This window comes from Emydura macquarii, unplaced genomic scaffold (genome assembly GCF_026122565.2).
Source record: "Emydura macquarii macquarii isolate MOO-44397 ecotype Brisbane River unplaced genomic scaffold, CSIRO-AGI_Emac_v2 contig_2988, whole genome shotgun sequence".
NCBI lineage: Eukaryota > Metazoa > Chordata > Testudines > Chelidae > Emydura > Emydura macquarii.
This window is the reverse complement of record NW_027133125.1, coordinates 4,426,323-4,439,818: the sequence shown is the minus strand read 5'-3', so window position 1 is coordinate 4,439,818 and position 13,496 is coordinate 4,426,323. Positions and strand designations below refer to the sequence as shown.

Sequence of the window (13,496 nt, the reverse complement as noted above, 5' to 3'; positions counted from 1 at the left end):
GTGTGAGCTGGCTGGGGTGGGCTAGGCTGCCATGTGCTCGCTGTAAAACCTTCCCCCGTCCCACAGCCCTTTCCCCTCGGGGCGTCTCGCCAAGCTGGCCCGGGGCTTAGGCGCGGCCCAAGGGAGGGGAGAAGCTGGCGCCGCCTGTGCTGGGACCTCCTGGGGAGGGACACACAGACTTCGTTCGGTGATCCTTTCCCCGGTTCGGCAGGAGGCGGATGGGCGCTGGGAGAGGCGAGGTCGGCCTGTCCCCGGCCTGTCCCAGGCTCAGTTCCTCCCTCCGTGCCGCAGGCAACCCAAGACCCGGGGTGCCAGGCTGGAGGCAGCAGACAGAGCAGCGCATGGGGCTGACGAACTTGTCCCACGTTCAGATTCATGCTTCACGCCCCCCGCGTGCTCCCACAGCTTTCCTGTGTTTAATGCTGTGGGCTAGATCCCGGCTGCCATCTCACCCCCCAGTGCCGTGCGGATATCCCCTCTCTGACCTGCTTACCGGGAGAGGAACCGCCCCGCGTCCCCACTTCCATCACGCTGGGATCTGCGTAAGAGCCGGCAGAGAATCAAATCGCGCCTCACCCATCTAGCCGCTGGGAGATGCTCCCGCCTCGCCCCAGAGACCCCGGCGACGGGCTACGGTGCAAGAACCTGGGCAGGACAGACCTGAGTCTCCTCCACAGGCCTCGATCTAGGGCCTGAGAGAGGGGACGTTTCCCCACGTCCCTGATCTCCTCCCCACGGGGCATCCTTGAGCCCCGAGCGGCCGGATGCCCACCCCACCTGCTGACTGCTGTGCTGGCAGGGGACGTGCTGGAGAGTGGCCTCTGGGTATCTGCTTGTTCTTCATTGAGATTTAAACCCAACAGCTACCAGCCCGCTCCCTCCTTTGTGTGTGTGTGTGTTTAGATCAGTTGGCTGTATCTGAATGTGTGTGTAGATCAGTCGGTTTTATGTGTGTTTGTGTGTAGGTCATATGGGTTTGTGTGTGGATCAGTTGGCTTTGTGTGTGTGTGTTTGTGGTGTAGATCATTTGGTTTTGTGTGTTTGTGTGTGGATCAGTTGGCTTTGTGTGTGTGTGTTTGTGTGTAGATCATTTGGTTTTGTGTGTGGTCAGTTGGCTTTGTGCGTGTTTGTGTGTAGATCATATGGTTTTGTGTGTTTGTTTGCGGATCAGTTGGCTTTGTGCGTGTGTTTGTGTGTTTGTTTGCGGATCGGTCGGTTTTGTGTGTCCTCTGTTCTAATCAGGTTCTCACACGACACTTACCACTGTCGCCTACCAGTCGTGCGTTAATCAAGGTGACTAAGATCTGTCCCATCTGTCCCGTCCCCAGAGGGAGAAGTGTGTGCAGCAGCGTCTCGTTTTGGTAGGGTCTCAGGTGTGCTCTCTCTTTTCCAGCCCCCTTCGTCTCAGTGTCAGGGTTTCTGGGCACGTGAGACAGGATTTGCAGGCCAAGGGCATGATATTAACAAGCGCCGAGTGATTTTTGGCCTGCCTGCGATCCAGGCCCCCGGGATTGGCACTTGGACTCACTCTTGGCCCGACGTCTCCTGTGTGTGCACGGCGCAGTTACACAGTGTGCACTGCCCTCCCACCGACAGTGTCTTCCTTGGGGACGAGTTCTCGAAGGTACTTATCCGGTCCCCGCAACTCTCTTCTCCGAGCACCTCACAATCTTGGGTGTGCGTCTACTCTCAACGCCCCCCCCCTTCCCTTCTGAAGCAGGACAAGGCTCCCCATTGTGCAGATGGGAAACTGAGGCACGGAGAGACTACGGCCCAGATCCACAAAGGTGTTTAGCCCAAGGGGGGCCGGAGGACTGAATTCAGTGAAAGTTAGGGGCGGAAATCCTTTGTGGCTATGGACGTAAGTGACTTGACCAAGGTCGCAGAAAGAGTCTGTAGCGGACCAGGGATTCGAACTGCCATCTCCCACGTGCTGGGCGAACCACTGGACTATCCATCCTCTGAGCTGTGCCTGCACGGCCTAATCAATCCTTGATCGCTCCGCCAGCGACGAGACCAGCTGGAGTCGACGGGGCTGGGGGCATCCGCAAAGACCCCCTGCCCGATGGGAAGTGAGCCGAGCGGCTCTGTCCTCCTTTCACACCGAATCTCCCTGAGCCCTGATCTGCTGCGCGGCCCCGCCAGCCGCCGTGGTGTGTCTAGCCTTCATCCAGCTGCTATCATCACAGGCTGCGGTTTAATCTCCCCCACCCCGCCCCTGCCACAAACACCGCCAGGAGCGCGCCGGTCCCAGAGGAGGCTCGACGGCCGGCTCCAGGAGACTTATCTGGAGAAAAAACATGGTCTTGTCTGTTTGGGACCGTTAGTGTGGCTTCAGAAGGAAACCAAAAGGGGGTGTGAATCGCCCAGCCCCGTCTGGAGATTACAGCCCGGGCTTTTTTACCAGCCAGAAATGCGAGGGAGAGGGTTGTGTCTGGCTAATCCAGGTCACGGCTAGAACTGAGGCAGGGCGGAGGATCGTGGGCTGGAGCTGGGGGGCTGTGGGGTGTGGCGGGTGAGGTGTGGGGGGGCTTGGACCATTCGTAAATCCCTGCCTCCTGCCAGGCAGATGAAGGAGGTGGCTCCAAAGGCATCTCCCATCGCCGGCAGCGCTGACACATACCAGGGTCTCGGGCCAGGATTCCCTGCCCAGACAGGCTAATGGCCGGGTCCTGGGGCCGAGGAGTTCTGTAAGCAGCAGCGATAGCTCGACGCTCAGGGAGGGCCGGCCGGGGGCACCGTCGCAGCCCTGGGGGATCCGCCGGCACCGTCGCAGTGTCGCTCAGCTCATTTATCCGGGGCGAGGTCGCCAGGCTTTGCCCTGAGACTTCGGCCCTGCCGCTGCCCAGAGCTGAGCCGGGCTCTGGAGCGAACTCTGCCATAGGTAGCCGCGGGAGCGAGGCCTGACCGGGATCCTCTAGCAGGCCGAAGATGCTGGGGGACACGGCCAGGGCCCCGCTGAGCGGCTGGGGGGGCTGGCCCGCCGTTCTGAATGCGGCACTCCCACCGACCGGCTGCCTCCTAGCCCCGTGCCCGGCTGCTGGGCGTCTCCGCTTGCAGGACGGGCCCTTTGCCCGGCCGCCTGGCTCTGGGCTGGAGACCCTCGCCGGGGAGGAGCGTGGCTGCCCGGACGAGACGAGGCAGGTCGTGCGAGCCACCTGCTGGGGGGGCCGTTCGGGGCGGAGAAGCGGGAAGGTTTGGCTGCCTGCCCTGCCGCGGCTAGCAGGAATGCAGCCCTGCAGGTTTGCCCGCTCTCCTGATGAGGCTCAGCTTGGCGGAGGCGCTCCAGGAGGCCGCGGCGCGGCTCTGCCCCCGAGTGACTCTCTGGTTTCACTGACCCCTTGGCTAAGTGGCTGTTGCATTCGTGCCCCAGTGCTCAGCCCTCCCGCCTCCTGGGAACTGAACCTGGCAATTGCCCGGATGAGGGATCCCCGAGAGCAGAGTGGCCTTCCTAACACCTTCCCCTACAATTTGCTCTCCTGGCGGGAAGTCCTGCAAGCAGCAGGAAGGTCCCTGGGGCCCCTCCTCCCTTTTCAAGTTTCCAGAGGACGGGGGGTATTAAATCTGCAAGGGCTTGCTCCCCGTTGCGTTAGGATTCCATCCGTCCACAGCCCCGGCGGCCTCTGCGTCTCGCTGCGCTGTCAGACACTTGTCAGGCTGCTGCGGGGCGGTCGATTTGCACCTGCCGGAGCCGCGGCAGGCACTTGGTTCCGGAGATGGCTCCCTCTGGGCTGCCGAGCGGCGCGAGCCGCCTCTGGGGGAATGATGGGCGTTGGGGTGGAACCGTTTTGCTGCCTGGGCCCCTGGAGCAGGCTGGCAGGAGGGATGCTACTGAAGCTCAGTCCCTGGATGTTTCGCCTTCCTAGATCCATGCTGACCAGCTGCTCTCCCTGCTTCTCTGGAGCCTTGGCTAATTTTCCAGTCGGCGTAAGGCCTGAGCAGGGTTGGAGCCACCGGCCCATCGTGTCTTGTGTGGAACATTCAGCTCTGCGGGTGGTTCTCGGCTTGAACGGATTTAGCGATGGTCCCATCCGGGGCTCAGATCCTCCAGGCAGACCCTCGATCTCTGCTGCCTGCGTTGGGAGGGAGGGCACTCAGCACACAGAACAGGCCCAGGGTTTGCCAGGATCTCCTGCCGTGCGGCTCTGCAGAGGCAATGCCCTTGGTGAACACCACGCTGGTAAATAACCATTCTTGCCTCGGGCCGTTCAGGCTATGAAGGCTGCGTAACTCGAGTTCAACGGGGTGTGCTTCTGGGAGGCTCAGGGCGACCTAATGATGTTCAGAACCGTTGCAGGGACCCGGGCGTCTCTTGTGGCGTTTGTGTTCCTAGCAAAGCATCTTAATGAGTGAAGCAGCAGCACAACCGTGGCAGGCCGCGGCTGGTGGCAGGGAGCCAGCAGGCCCGATTGCTAACAAGATGGGGCGTTCTCTCCCGCTGGCTTTCGTTAGTTACGTCGGTTCTTCGCGGGGATGTCAGGCAGCTGGGGGAGCAGGCTGAGATCCGGGAGGTTTTCCCAGAGACGGGTCCCTCGTTTCTTGTGTCCAGAGCTTGGACTGTTTCCCCCGGCTGTTCGGTGCAAGAAGCCTGCGGGGAATTGGCTTTCTCCGGCAGGGGCTGTTTGGAAACAGAATGACTCGCTCCTCGTTTGTTCGTGTTTATTTCTATAGGGCCACTCTATAAAATAACCGGCCCCTGCCCTGTGGGATACACAGGGGTACTTTTTCTCACTCAGACGCTGCCTGGTACATATACAAACCCATCTCCGCGACAAGTTTTCCTTTGTGAGTTATCTCCTGACCTACCTGTCAGTTTTCACTCCTTTATCCCGTCACAGGGGCAGCTGCCGGACCCGTTAAAATCTTTCTGCAATAGAAGGATAAGCGGTCCCTTTGGAAGGTCGCAGCATTTCACAATGAGCTCTGTATTGACCGAACCTGGGTTTTCCCCACCCTAATTTACATATATGCACATTGTCCCAGTGAATGCTATTTTTGCTCAATTCCGTGAGGTTCTAGTCACAAAATTAATTTTCTTCCCTCCTGCCCTGGGAATGCAAGCTACCTGCTGTAAATAATGTTAACCCATTGACTCCCTGGCTAGACCTCAGCTGGGCGATCCATCCCCATTCAGCAAAGCATGGAAGCAGGTATTTAACCTTAAGAACAGGCTTATGTCCCGTTGCTCGTTGGAAGTGACGCAGGCCGCGTTGCCAGCATTGGTGGTTTTTATCATGACCCTCGCGATAGTCGGTGTGTTTCAGGCACCCAACTCCTGGCCTCTGAGAGAATCTCTGCGTTCATTTTTGGTTTTTTTAAGTGGACCTTGTGGTTGAGACAAGCTTGGGAAAAAAAAAGCAGCCAGGGTTTTTGGACGATCTCAGGATTTTTTAAGGTGATCTCGTGCTGTTGGGGGCCTGACTCATATTTTGTGAATGCTTGAAGTGGGCATCGGTGTTCTTTGTTGAGTGGGGACTGTGAGCCTTTGCTTCCGGGCGCGTCTGCCCTTCACGCGGGGGGTGTGATTTCCAGTTCTAGGAGACGTTGATTGACTAGTGCACTGTACACAGAGGATAACCACGGTGGTGCGGGGTGAGCTGCCCGCGTCTGATCCCGCCCGAGACACGGGCACCTACTCCAGTGGATATCCCCTCCCACCATGGCTACTCCGCTACTCTTAGCGTGCTTGCGTGATCCGAGCGGGCCTGCGTGTGTCTCCTGGAGCTGGAAATTACCTCCCACCCACCGAGCTTGGAGTGTAGACTCTGCTCTGGGGAAAATCCCGTGTCTGTCTGCACGGAGCAGGGTTTTCAGGCCTTCCACGCTCTCCTTCGAGTCCTGAGCGGGGAAGGCAGTGGGACATCAGAACCTCTCCTGGGAAGTGTGAAAAATAGCCCGAGGAACTTTTGACGTGTTCCAAGCCTTAACTCTCTCCTCTTTCTTTCCACAGCCGTCCAACGGGGAAAGCACCGCAAAGCATGTAGACACCGTGGTAAGTGAAATGCCCTTGTGTGTTTGTGTCGCTGCCGGAGCTCAGTCTGGATTGGGGGGCGGGAGTCGGGTTCCGAGGTGACTGAGGTCGCTCTCCAGGGGGGACTCCAGCTCTTGCATCGGTTTAACAACCCCCGCTGCGGTGCACGGCCCCGATGTGGGATTTATTTGGGTAGGAAGGGAGGACGGAGGCCTTGCGATTCGGTGCCGGCTCTCGCGTGTGCCTCACTGAACACAGGCCCGCCCCGCTGCCTGATAAGTAGCGAGAGGAGAGTGGGCCGTTTACACACTAGATTTTGAGGAGCGGAAATCAGAAATCGTCCCGGATCAGGGGCCTGCTGTGAACTGACCGTGCCCCGAGCGCCAGAGCTGGGCAGCCTGGCTTTGAAAACAAGAGCGCTGATTTCAGCTTTCCCCCAGAGCTCGTCTGCAGAGCCGAGAATGGGCTGGTGAAAGGTTCTCCTGGTTCATTTTAATTCCCGCTGCTTCCTGGTGTCCACGTGGGAGGGAGCGTGGACTGGCTGAAGACCCATCCAGGAGGTTTCACGGAGCCTGGCCAGCACTAGAAATCTCCTGTGAGATGCCCCGCCTGCGTCTGAAGCTCTGGTGTAACCGGATGCACTTGGATTCCTCTCTAAACGGAGCCATCAAACCTTTTGTGGCTCTCCCACCCGCCCGGGCCCGGGCCCGGGCCCCCATCTCTTTTGGCGAGAGCGCATTGGAACCTGGCTCCACTGCTGTGGGCCTAATGATCCAGCCTAAATGAATAACCCGCGAGCTAAATCATGTGGAATTGAACTGAACAAGGCTTCTGTCTGCGGCAGCAAAACGGCCCTTTGTTGGCACCAGGTTTTTTTCCATTACGTGCAGAGCGGTAAACATCCTTGCGGGCGTCTGACAGCAGGATTAAGGGCTGTTTATTGCCACGAGGCCGCAGCAATGCCCTGGGCTGCGCAGCTGAAATTTGCATCTGACCCGCGCCACCATTCCGAGCATCAGAGCCGCAGCAGAACCCGCCAAAGGGCCGGGCGGCGTTTATCCTTTATCTTGCAGTAGCCCCTGGAAGACCCATGGGGCCAGGCGCTTCCTGGACACAAAGTAAAAGCCTCTGCCCCAAAGATCTTCTAGGCTAAATAGACAGGAGAAGATATATTGGCCCCACTGGACAGATGGGAAATTGAGACAAAGTGACTTGGCCAAGGTTAAAGAGAAAGTCAGTGGCAGAGCTGGCAATTGACCCTTGAGTTCCTGAGTCTCATCGGAGGTAGCGGGCGTGCGTGGAGTTGGTTTGCTGGAGCAGTTGCCGATCGGTGTATTTAAGGGGATATTAGAACTTGGATGTGTTATCTGTTTCAAGAGAAAAGCCGGGCTCTCTTCTCAGCCAGGACCCAGCGCTTCTCTTGCTACCTCTGCTACGGTAAATGCGCTGGTGTGTGGCTGGCGTGATGCAAACAGCCTGGGGTTGCATTTATTGCCAGACCCGCTGCCCGAGCTGTCTTTTGGACCTTTGCTTCCCCCGTCAGATTTGGGAACGACTCCCCTCTCCTGTCAGGGGTCGCTCACGATCCCGTCTGTAGAAGGGGAGCTGGCGGCAACGTTCAGTCCCAGGGATCGTGGCCCGGGTGATCGTTTCTTGGTTAATCGATACAAGAAACAGTAGTTGCGATACAGTCAGTGTGTGTGACCGTGGGTCTCCCTGTGGGGCTGGCCCTACAACTAGAACAGCTGGCTACCTATGGCCAGGAGAGCTTTCCTTTAGCTCAGGCAGTGGGGGTTGGGTTTTTGGTGCCGAAGGTCCCAGATTTGATCCTAGCTGCCGGCTTGTGGTCTCAGGTTGATTACCTCGGGGGATGGGGGAAAGTTTGGCCTAGTGGCTAGAGCAGCGCATTGAGACTCATGGGACCTGGCTCTGCCACTGGCCTGCTGGGTTACCTTGGGCAAGTCACTGCCCCGCTCCGTGCCTCAGTTTCCCCATCTGTCAGGTGGGGATGATGAGCCCTCCTTTGCAAAGTGCTGTGAGAGCTGGCGGTGAAAAGAGCCGTGATAGCGCCTAGGGGTGGCTGTTACGTCCTTTTCGCCTGACTTTAGCAGGCAGCTTCCGGGCAGGCATCTTCAGACTGATCTCCTGCCACCCCTTCCCCTCCCTGCTCTGCTCCGTGGGGCAATCCAGCCACAGCCCGCCTCGGGAGGGTGGGGTCGTGACCTGGCCAGACGTCTGCCCCCGTGTCGGCCGCAATGTACCCGCCAAGTCTGTTCCGCAGGGAGTGAAATAAGCCGGTGTGGTGCGGGATCAGACGGGTGGCGGCTCGCTGCAGCCCCCCCACCCCGCACAAGCTCCGCTTCTGCTTTGGCGTCTCCTTTTCGGTTTCAAAGTGAAGTGAGGCAGGGGCGCCCCCTCTCCCCGCCGGGGACCCCGCCCAGCACAGCCGCGGCAGCCTCCACAGAGGTTTTCCTGGACAGCCGGGCGCGGGCAGGACTGGGTCACCTGGCAGAGTCTTTGCCTCCCGAACCAGGCAGGCCCGCAGGGCGCCAGGCCCGCGGAGGAGGAGTTCTGTCTGTCTGCACACAGCGACGCCCCGGGGCAAGCTGACTTGGGGCCTGATTCTGCTTTGTTACACCAGGGGTCCCCAGACTGGTTTCCCCGTAGGCCGGGGTCACCCCCTCTGGCAACGAGGGACAGGCTTGGTGGCCGCCAGTGCCGGGTAGAGGCTTGGGCCCGGCCCCGGTGTTACCTTGACGGTCCCGGTCACCCGCCCCGGTCTCTGGTCCCTGGAGGGGGGTGATACTCCAGAGATCCCGACAGCCACGGATTGTGGGGCGCGGGAACGGCCGCCAACCCTCCAGCCGCCCCGGGAGCCACCACTTTCTTGGCACCGGTCCCTTCTCCTTGCCCTGCAGCTCCACTTTGCCCTCTGCCCCGGCTCTGTGCGCGGGCCATTGCTGGCCACCACACTGCCAACGTGTACAGTTTTTGGGGGGCAACGCCCCCGCACGGCTCCCCCAAACTCAGCCCATGGCGAACCACCCGGGCCTGTGTCGCGGGCCACAGTTTGGGAACCCCCAGGTGACGCAGGGCCCGGATATTTCAGCCCGAGTTCTGACAGTCAGCGGGGAAGGGCTATTAAACCTCACGCTGCGGGGTGCAAACCCGTCAGAATAGCACCGAATGTGGGGGGCAGATTCTGCCCCAGCTGCTTCCCCGGCGGCTGCTGCGGTCAGAGGCGGGAGGCAGAGCTGGATGGACCCGGGGGTCTGAGCCCGTTGGGCTGCATTACTCAGCCGTCCACGAGGTGAATTGGCTGTGTGTGGGATACGATCTCACCGAGGTGGGGCCGGCCCCGTGAGGCGGGGATCACCCCAGCCCAGGGCATGTGAAAGGATCTTTTGTAGCTTCCCTCTCCCTGGCAGCTGGGTGCATCAGGAGCCTTTAATAACATTAGCCGCCTGTTCTTATTCCTATCAGCTGATAGCTGCCTGACTCTTCCTCTTGGCGGGAGGGAGCCGGGGGAGCGGACGGGGGAAGGCGGTGGCTCCCGCAGCAAACACACCAGGGGCGCGCTTGTGGCTAGCCTGCCGGCCGCAGAGCGGAGGAGAGGGTGGGGATCAGAGCCCAGAGCTAAAGGCCGGGCTGGTGGCGGCAGGACTACTGAGGCTGGCTCGAACCTGTTAAATAAACCCCATCAGTCACCTGCAGCTTGGATTAACTGCCCCGGAGGGGTTGGTTGGGGAGGCGGGGGTGTCTCGGGGGACGGGAGCGGCCATGCCTTGGAAGTGGATTAGCAAGAGCTTCTCCTGGTCCAAGGTAAGTCCGAGGCGTGAAGGTGCCGAGGCGGGGGGCGGGAGGGGAGAGAGGCGCCGCGTGTCTGCGCTGGTCGGTCTTGCCCCGGGGCTTACGTCCCCCCAGGTGGGGTTGGGAACGGGCTTGTTGCCTCCCCCCTGCGGGAAGGATGGAGGTAAGTCACCACGGCGGCAGAGTGCGAGATGCCCGGGCAGGTGCGGGTGGGGGCCTGAGAAGTCCATGAGCGAGAGGGATTTCCCGTGGGCGGGCCGGTCTCTTTTCCCGAGTACAAGCAGACTTGGGGCGAGGCCATTCGGTTCGCCCCTCCGATCGCACCCCGCCTGGCCCGGTCTCAGGGGCACCTCGGTTCCAGCTTGAGGGCGCTGCCGTCCGGCGGGCAGCGCAGCAGGCTGGCACGCGTGTCTCCCGGCGTCTCTTTGTGCCCGTCTCTCCCTTGCTGATTCCCGTCCAGGCTCCCCGGGGCCTCTCGTGCCCGCAGGGAGCTGGGGTGGTGCGCGCCGGAGGCTGACGGGCGGGGATCCCCGCGGGAGAGTGATTCCCCGGTGCAGAGGACTTTGCCAGCCGGATGTCCAGTCATAGGACAGCCCCGTGACTGTCCCCTCCCCCTTGTGGGCTGCAGGAGGCCGGGCAGAAACCCAGTCCCACAGCCAGCCCCCCTTCAGGGTTCGCTGCAGGACTCCGGCAGGCCTGGACTGAAACCCCGGCATCCTCCCCGCCATGCCCACCTGCCGGGCACATGCGGCGTTGGATCTCCCCCAGCCCGGGCAGCTGACCTATGTTGAGGTAGCAGCCCCGGTGGAGATTCCCGAGCCCAGATGCAGGGAATGTGGGGCAGGATCCAAGCTGCAGGGAGGGAGGCGCTGCAAAAGATCCTTCCACATGCGACAGGCTGGGGCGATCCCGCTGCTATTTTCAGGGCGCCAGCGCGAGCCCCGCTCACAGGAGCTGCCTTCCCCAGGCTGGGAGGCTAGCAGCCAGCTGCGGTGTAGACACAGCCTGAGGGAATGAGTTTTGGCTGGGAGGAAGGGGCCCGGCGTGCAGCGTCTCCTCTAGCCGATCTCTGCGGCGGGCTCCTGGATGCTGAGCCGTCTGGAGCCGTGAACAGGCCTGCTGTTAATGGGAACAGACACAAACTCTTGGGGCGCGTGGGGTGGGCCTGGATTGCTGGGTCACCCGCGAGCGTGAGCGCGGCTGTCACTCTGCGTGCAGGTGAGTTTCTCACGGAGGAAGGGGGAGCTCTCTCTGCTGTTACTCGCCCAGGGGAGGTGGGCAGAATGGCCAGGCGCGAAAAGGGCTGACGGGGAAACGGCCGAGGACTTTCTGCTGCGGGGAGACGCGCTGGCTTGGCAGCTCTGGCACAGCTCGAAGGGGTAACTTGCCGCTCAGGCAGCGAACGGGAGCCGAGGAAGGAGATGACGTTTTCCATGGCGGTGCCTCCCCAGCTCCCCAGCTGTGGTGAGCCTGGAGCAGTGGGGTGGCAGAGGGGTGCCTTTAAAGGGGCAGATCCTCCTGGGTCTGCAGCTGTGACGAAGTGGAGGGGTTTTTTGGCGTTTTCTCTGAGCGCTGTGTGTGCGTGCCTCAGTTTCCCCCATATGTTACTCATGTCGTTCAGTGAAGGGACCCGGGTGTGTGATCATTGCAGAGGCCACTAGAGGGCGGACGGGCCTGCCCCGCTCACACCTACGCAGACCTGGCCAGGATCCCCTGCCCTGGGTCATCCAGCTGCAAGAGATTGTGGCAGGTGGAATCCAAGAGGAGTGGCCACCTTGCCCCGGAAGGAGACAAAGCACCGGGGAGGGGCAAGGGAACGGCTCTGTGGGGCGTGACGGGCTGCCTGGCAGGAAGAGCCAGTGCCCCATGGGGTGTTAGCGGGGAGCAGAGCCCGAGGATGGGGCTCCGGGGCTCCTCGGGTGGGCTGTGATCCTGAGATCTAATAAACCCTTCCGGTGCCCACGCTGGCTGCGAATCACTCAGGTGCATGGCCCTTTGGGGGCATGGACGAGCTCCCCAAGGTCCCATCCTGGGGACCCCACAGGGGGAGTTCTGGTGGAGCAGGGGTGCTGGACCCCCTAAGACGAGGGTCAGGAGGTGGCTGCGCTGGGGTGTGGAGACCCGACGGGGGCAGGCTCCGAAGCACCAGCGCCCTGACTGGCGACATCCCGAGTGGTTCGAGAGCCTGGTTCCCGGGGGACTCCGTCACAGCAGCCAAGGAAGAACCAGCCCCTAAAAATGAGGTGTCCTGGACAGCTGTAGTCTACCCCTGCAGCCAGGCCTGTCCAGTGTGTGGTGTGAGGATGGTTCCTCAATCGACCTAGGGTGACCAGAGAGCAAGGGTGAAAAACCAGGGACGGGCTGGGGGGTAATAGGCGCCTATATAAGACAAAGCTCTGAATATCGGGACTGACCCTATAAAATCGGGACATCTGGTCACCTCAACCAGACCTAACAAGGGCTTCCCGCTGCGTGTCATCTTGAGGACTCCCAGTCGGTGGTGTTCTGTGGAGTCTGATGTCCCCGCATGAGCCCAAATTCCTCCTGCAGTTTCCATCTGGTACAGGATCTTTTCTTGGTGTCCTAAACCATTTTGTGCCAGGCATTTTTTAAATAGCTGCCACGTTCTGCCCCAGAGGCAGCTGCATCTCAGCCGGGGGCGCGTAGTGACTCTTGGATCTCTAGGGCCGGGTGGGTCCCCCGTTGTTGCCTGTCGGGATCGCAGCGACCAAGACCCAGCCAAGGAACGGGTTCGTGGTTTGCGCAGCGTTGTGCGGCCCTCGGTGAGGTCCGATTTGACTGCTGGAGCAAGATGAGCGTTTAAACGACTTGTTGTTGATGGCTGGAGATACTAAAACAAACGAGGTGTGAATGTGTGGAGGGTTTTTTGGAAACCCCGCTCTGTTTTTCAGCTGAGGTCATGAAGTCACCCAACAAACCGGCTGCGGATGAAATTCTTGAGGCTGGGGATCGTGCATAAATAAACGCTTCCTGCCTTGAGAGCTCAAACATTTCCTCTACAGCGCCAGGCCAAGGCAAACGCTGGGGTGTTTCTGGCCGCTCATGCAGCCCTGCTTGTTAGGTAGCAAATGTGTCCTGCTGGTGCTCTAGGCCTGGCCTCTCCTTGTCAGATGAGCCCTGCGTTCGGTACAGAGGTGCTGGGTTTGCCTCCCGAATGCCAGTGCAGGGGCGTGGATGACACGCGCGGGCAGTTCTGTACAGCTGGCGTGGCTGAGACTGGAAGAACTCATGGCATTAATTGATCCGTGCGAGTTTCCCTTGGAAGTGAATTAGGGGGGATTTCAACACCCCTTCCTCTCCACTGGTCCAGCTACGCAATAACTGTAATGCACTGAGAGATGGCGTTTACTGGCTGGATCTTAGATACAAAGCACCTGCTAATGGCTGTTTGCGGAGGGTTGTTGGTCTGCAGGAGGTGCTAGCGTGGGTGGGTCCCCTACAGCGTTGACCTGGGGAAGGGATGTGCTAGAGGAAGTTCCCACAGCTGGAAAGGCTCAGTCATCTCCGCTTGCTCTCTCCATGTGGCCCACCTCAGGGCTGACCAGAAGATGAGACACAGATTTGCAGCTAGCCGGCAGGAGAAAGGGAAGCACGCCAGGCTGGCTGTGGGTGCTGTGCGGAGAGGGTGTGGAGGGGTGTGGGGGCTGCACTGAGGGAGGGGTCAGGAGAGGGGTCAGGAGTTTGGGGAGACAGA

General features: G+C 60.4%; 1 protein-coding gene across 5 annotated transcripts in view; it reads left to right on the top strand.

The window, feature by feature from the left end:
- Positions 1-13,496, top strand: part of TNS1 (tensin 1) — a 236,554-nt gene that overhangs the window by 108,098 nt on the left and 114,960 nt on the right. For all 5 annotated transcript variants that reach the window (XM_067529461.1, XM_067529463.1, XM_067529459.1 and 2 more), the window contains one exon: positions 5,951-5,992. In XM_067529461.1, the coding sequence (XP_067385562.1) occupies positions 5,951-5,992 (42 nt within the window). The remainder of the gene's footprint in view (positions 1-5,950; positions 5,993-13,496) is intronic.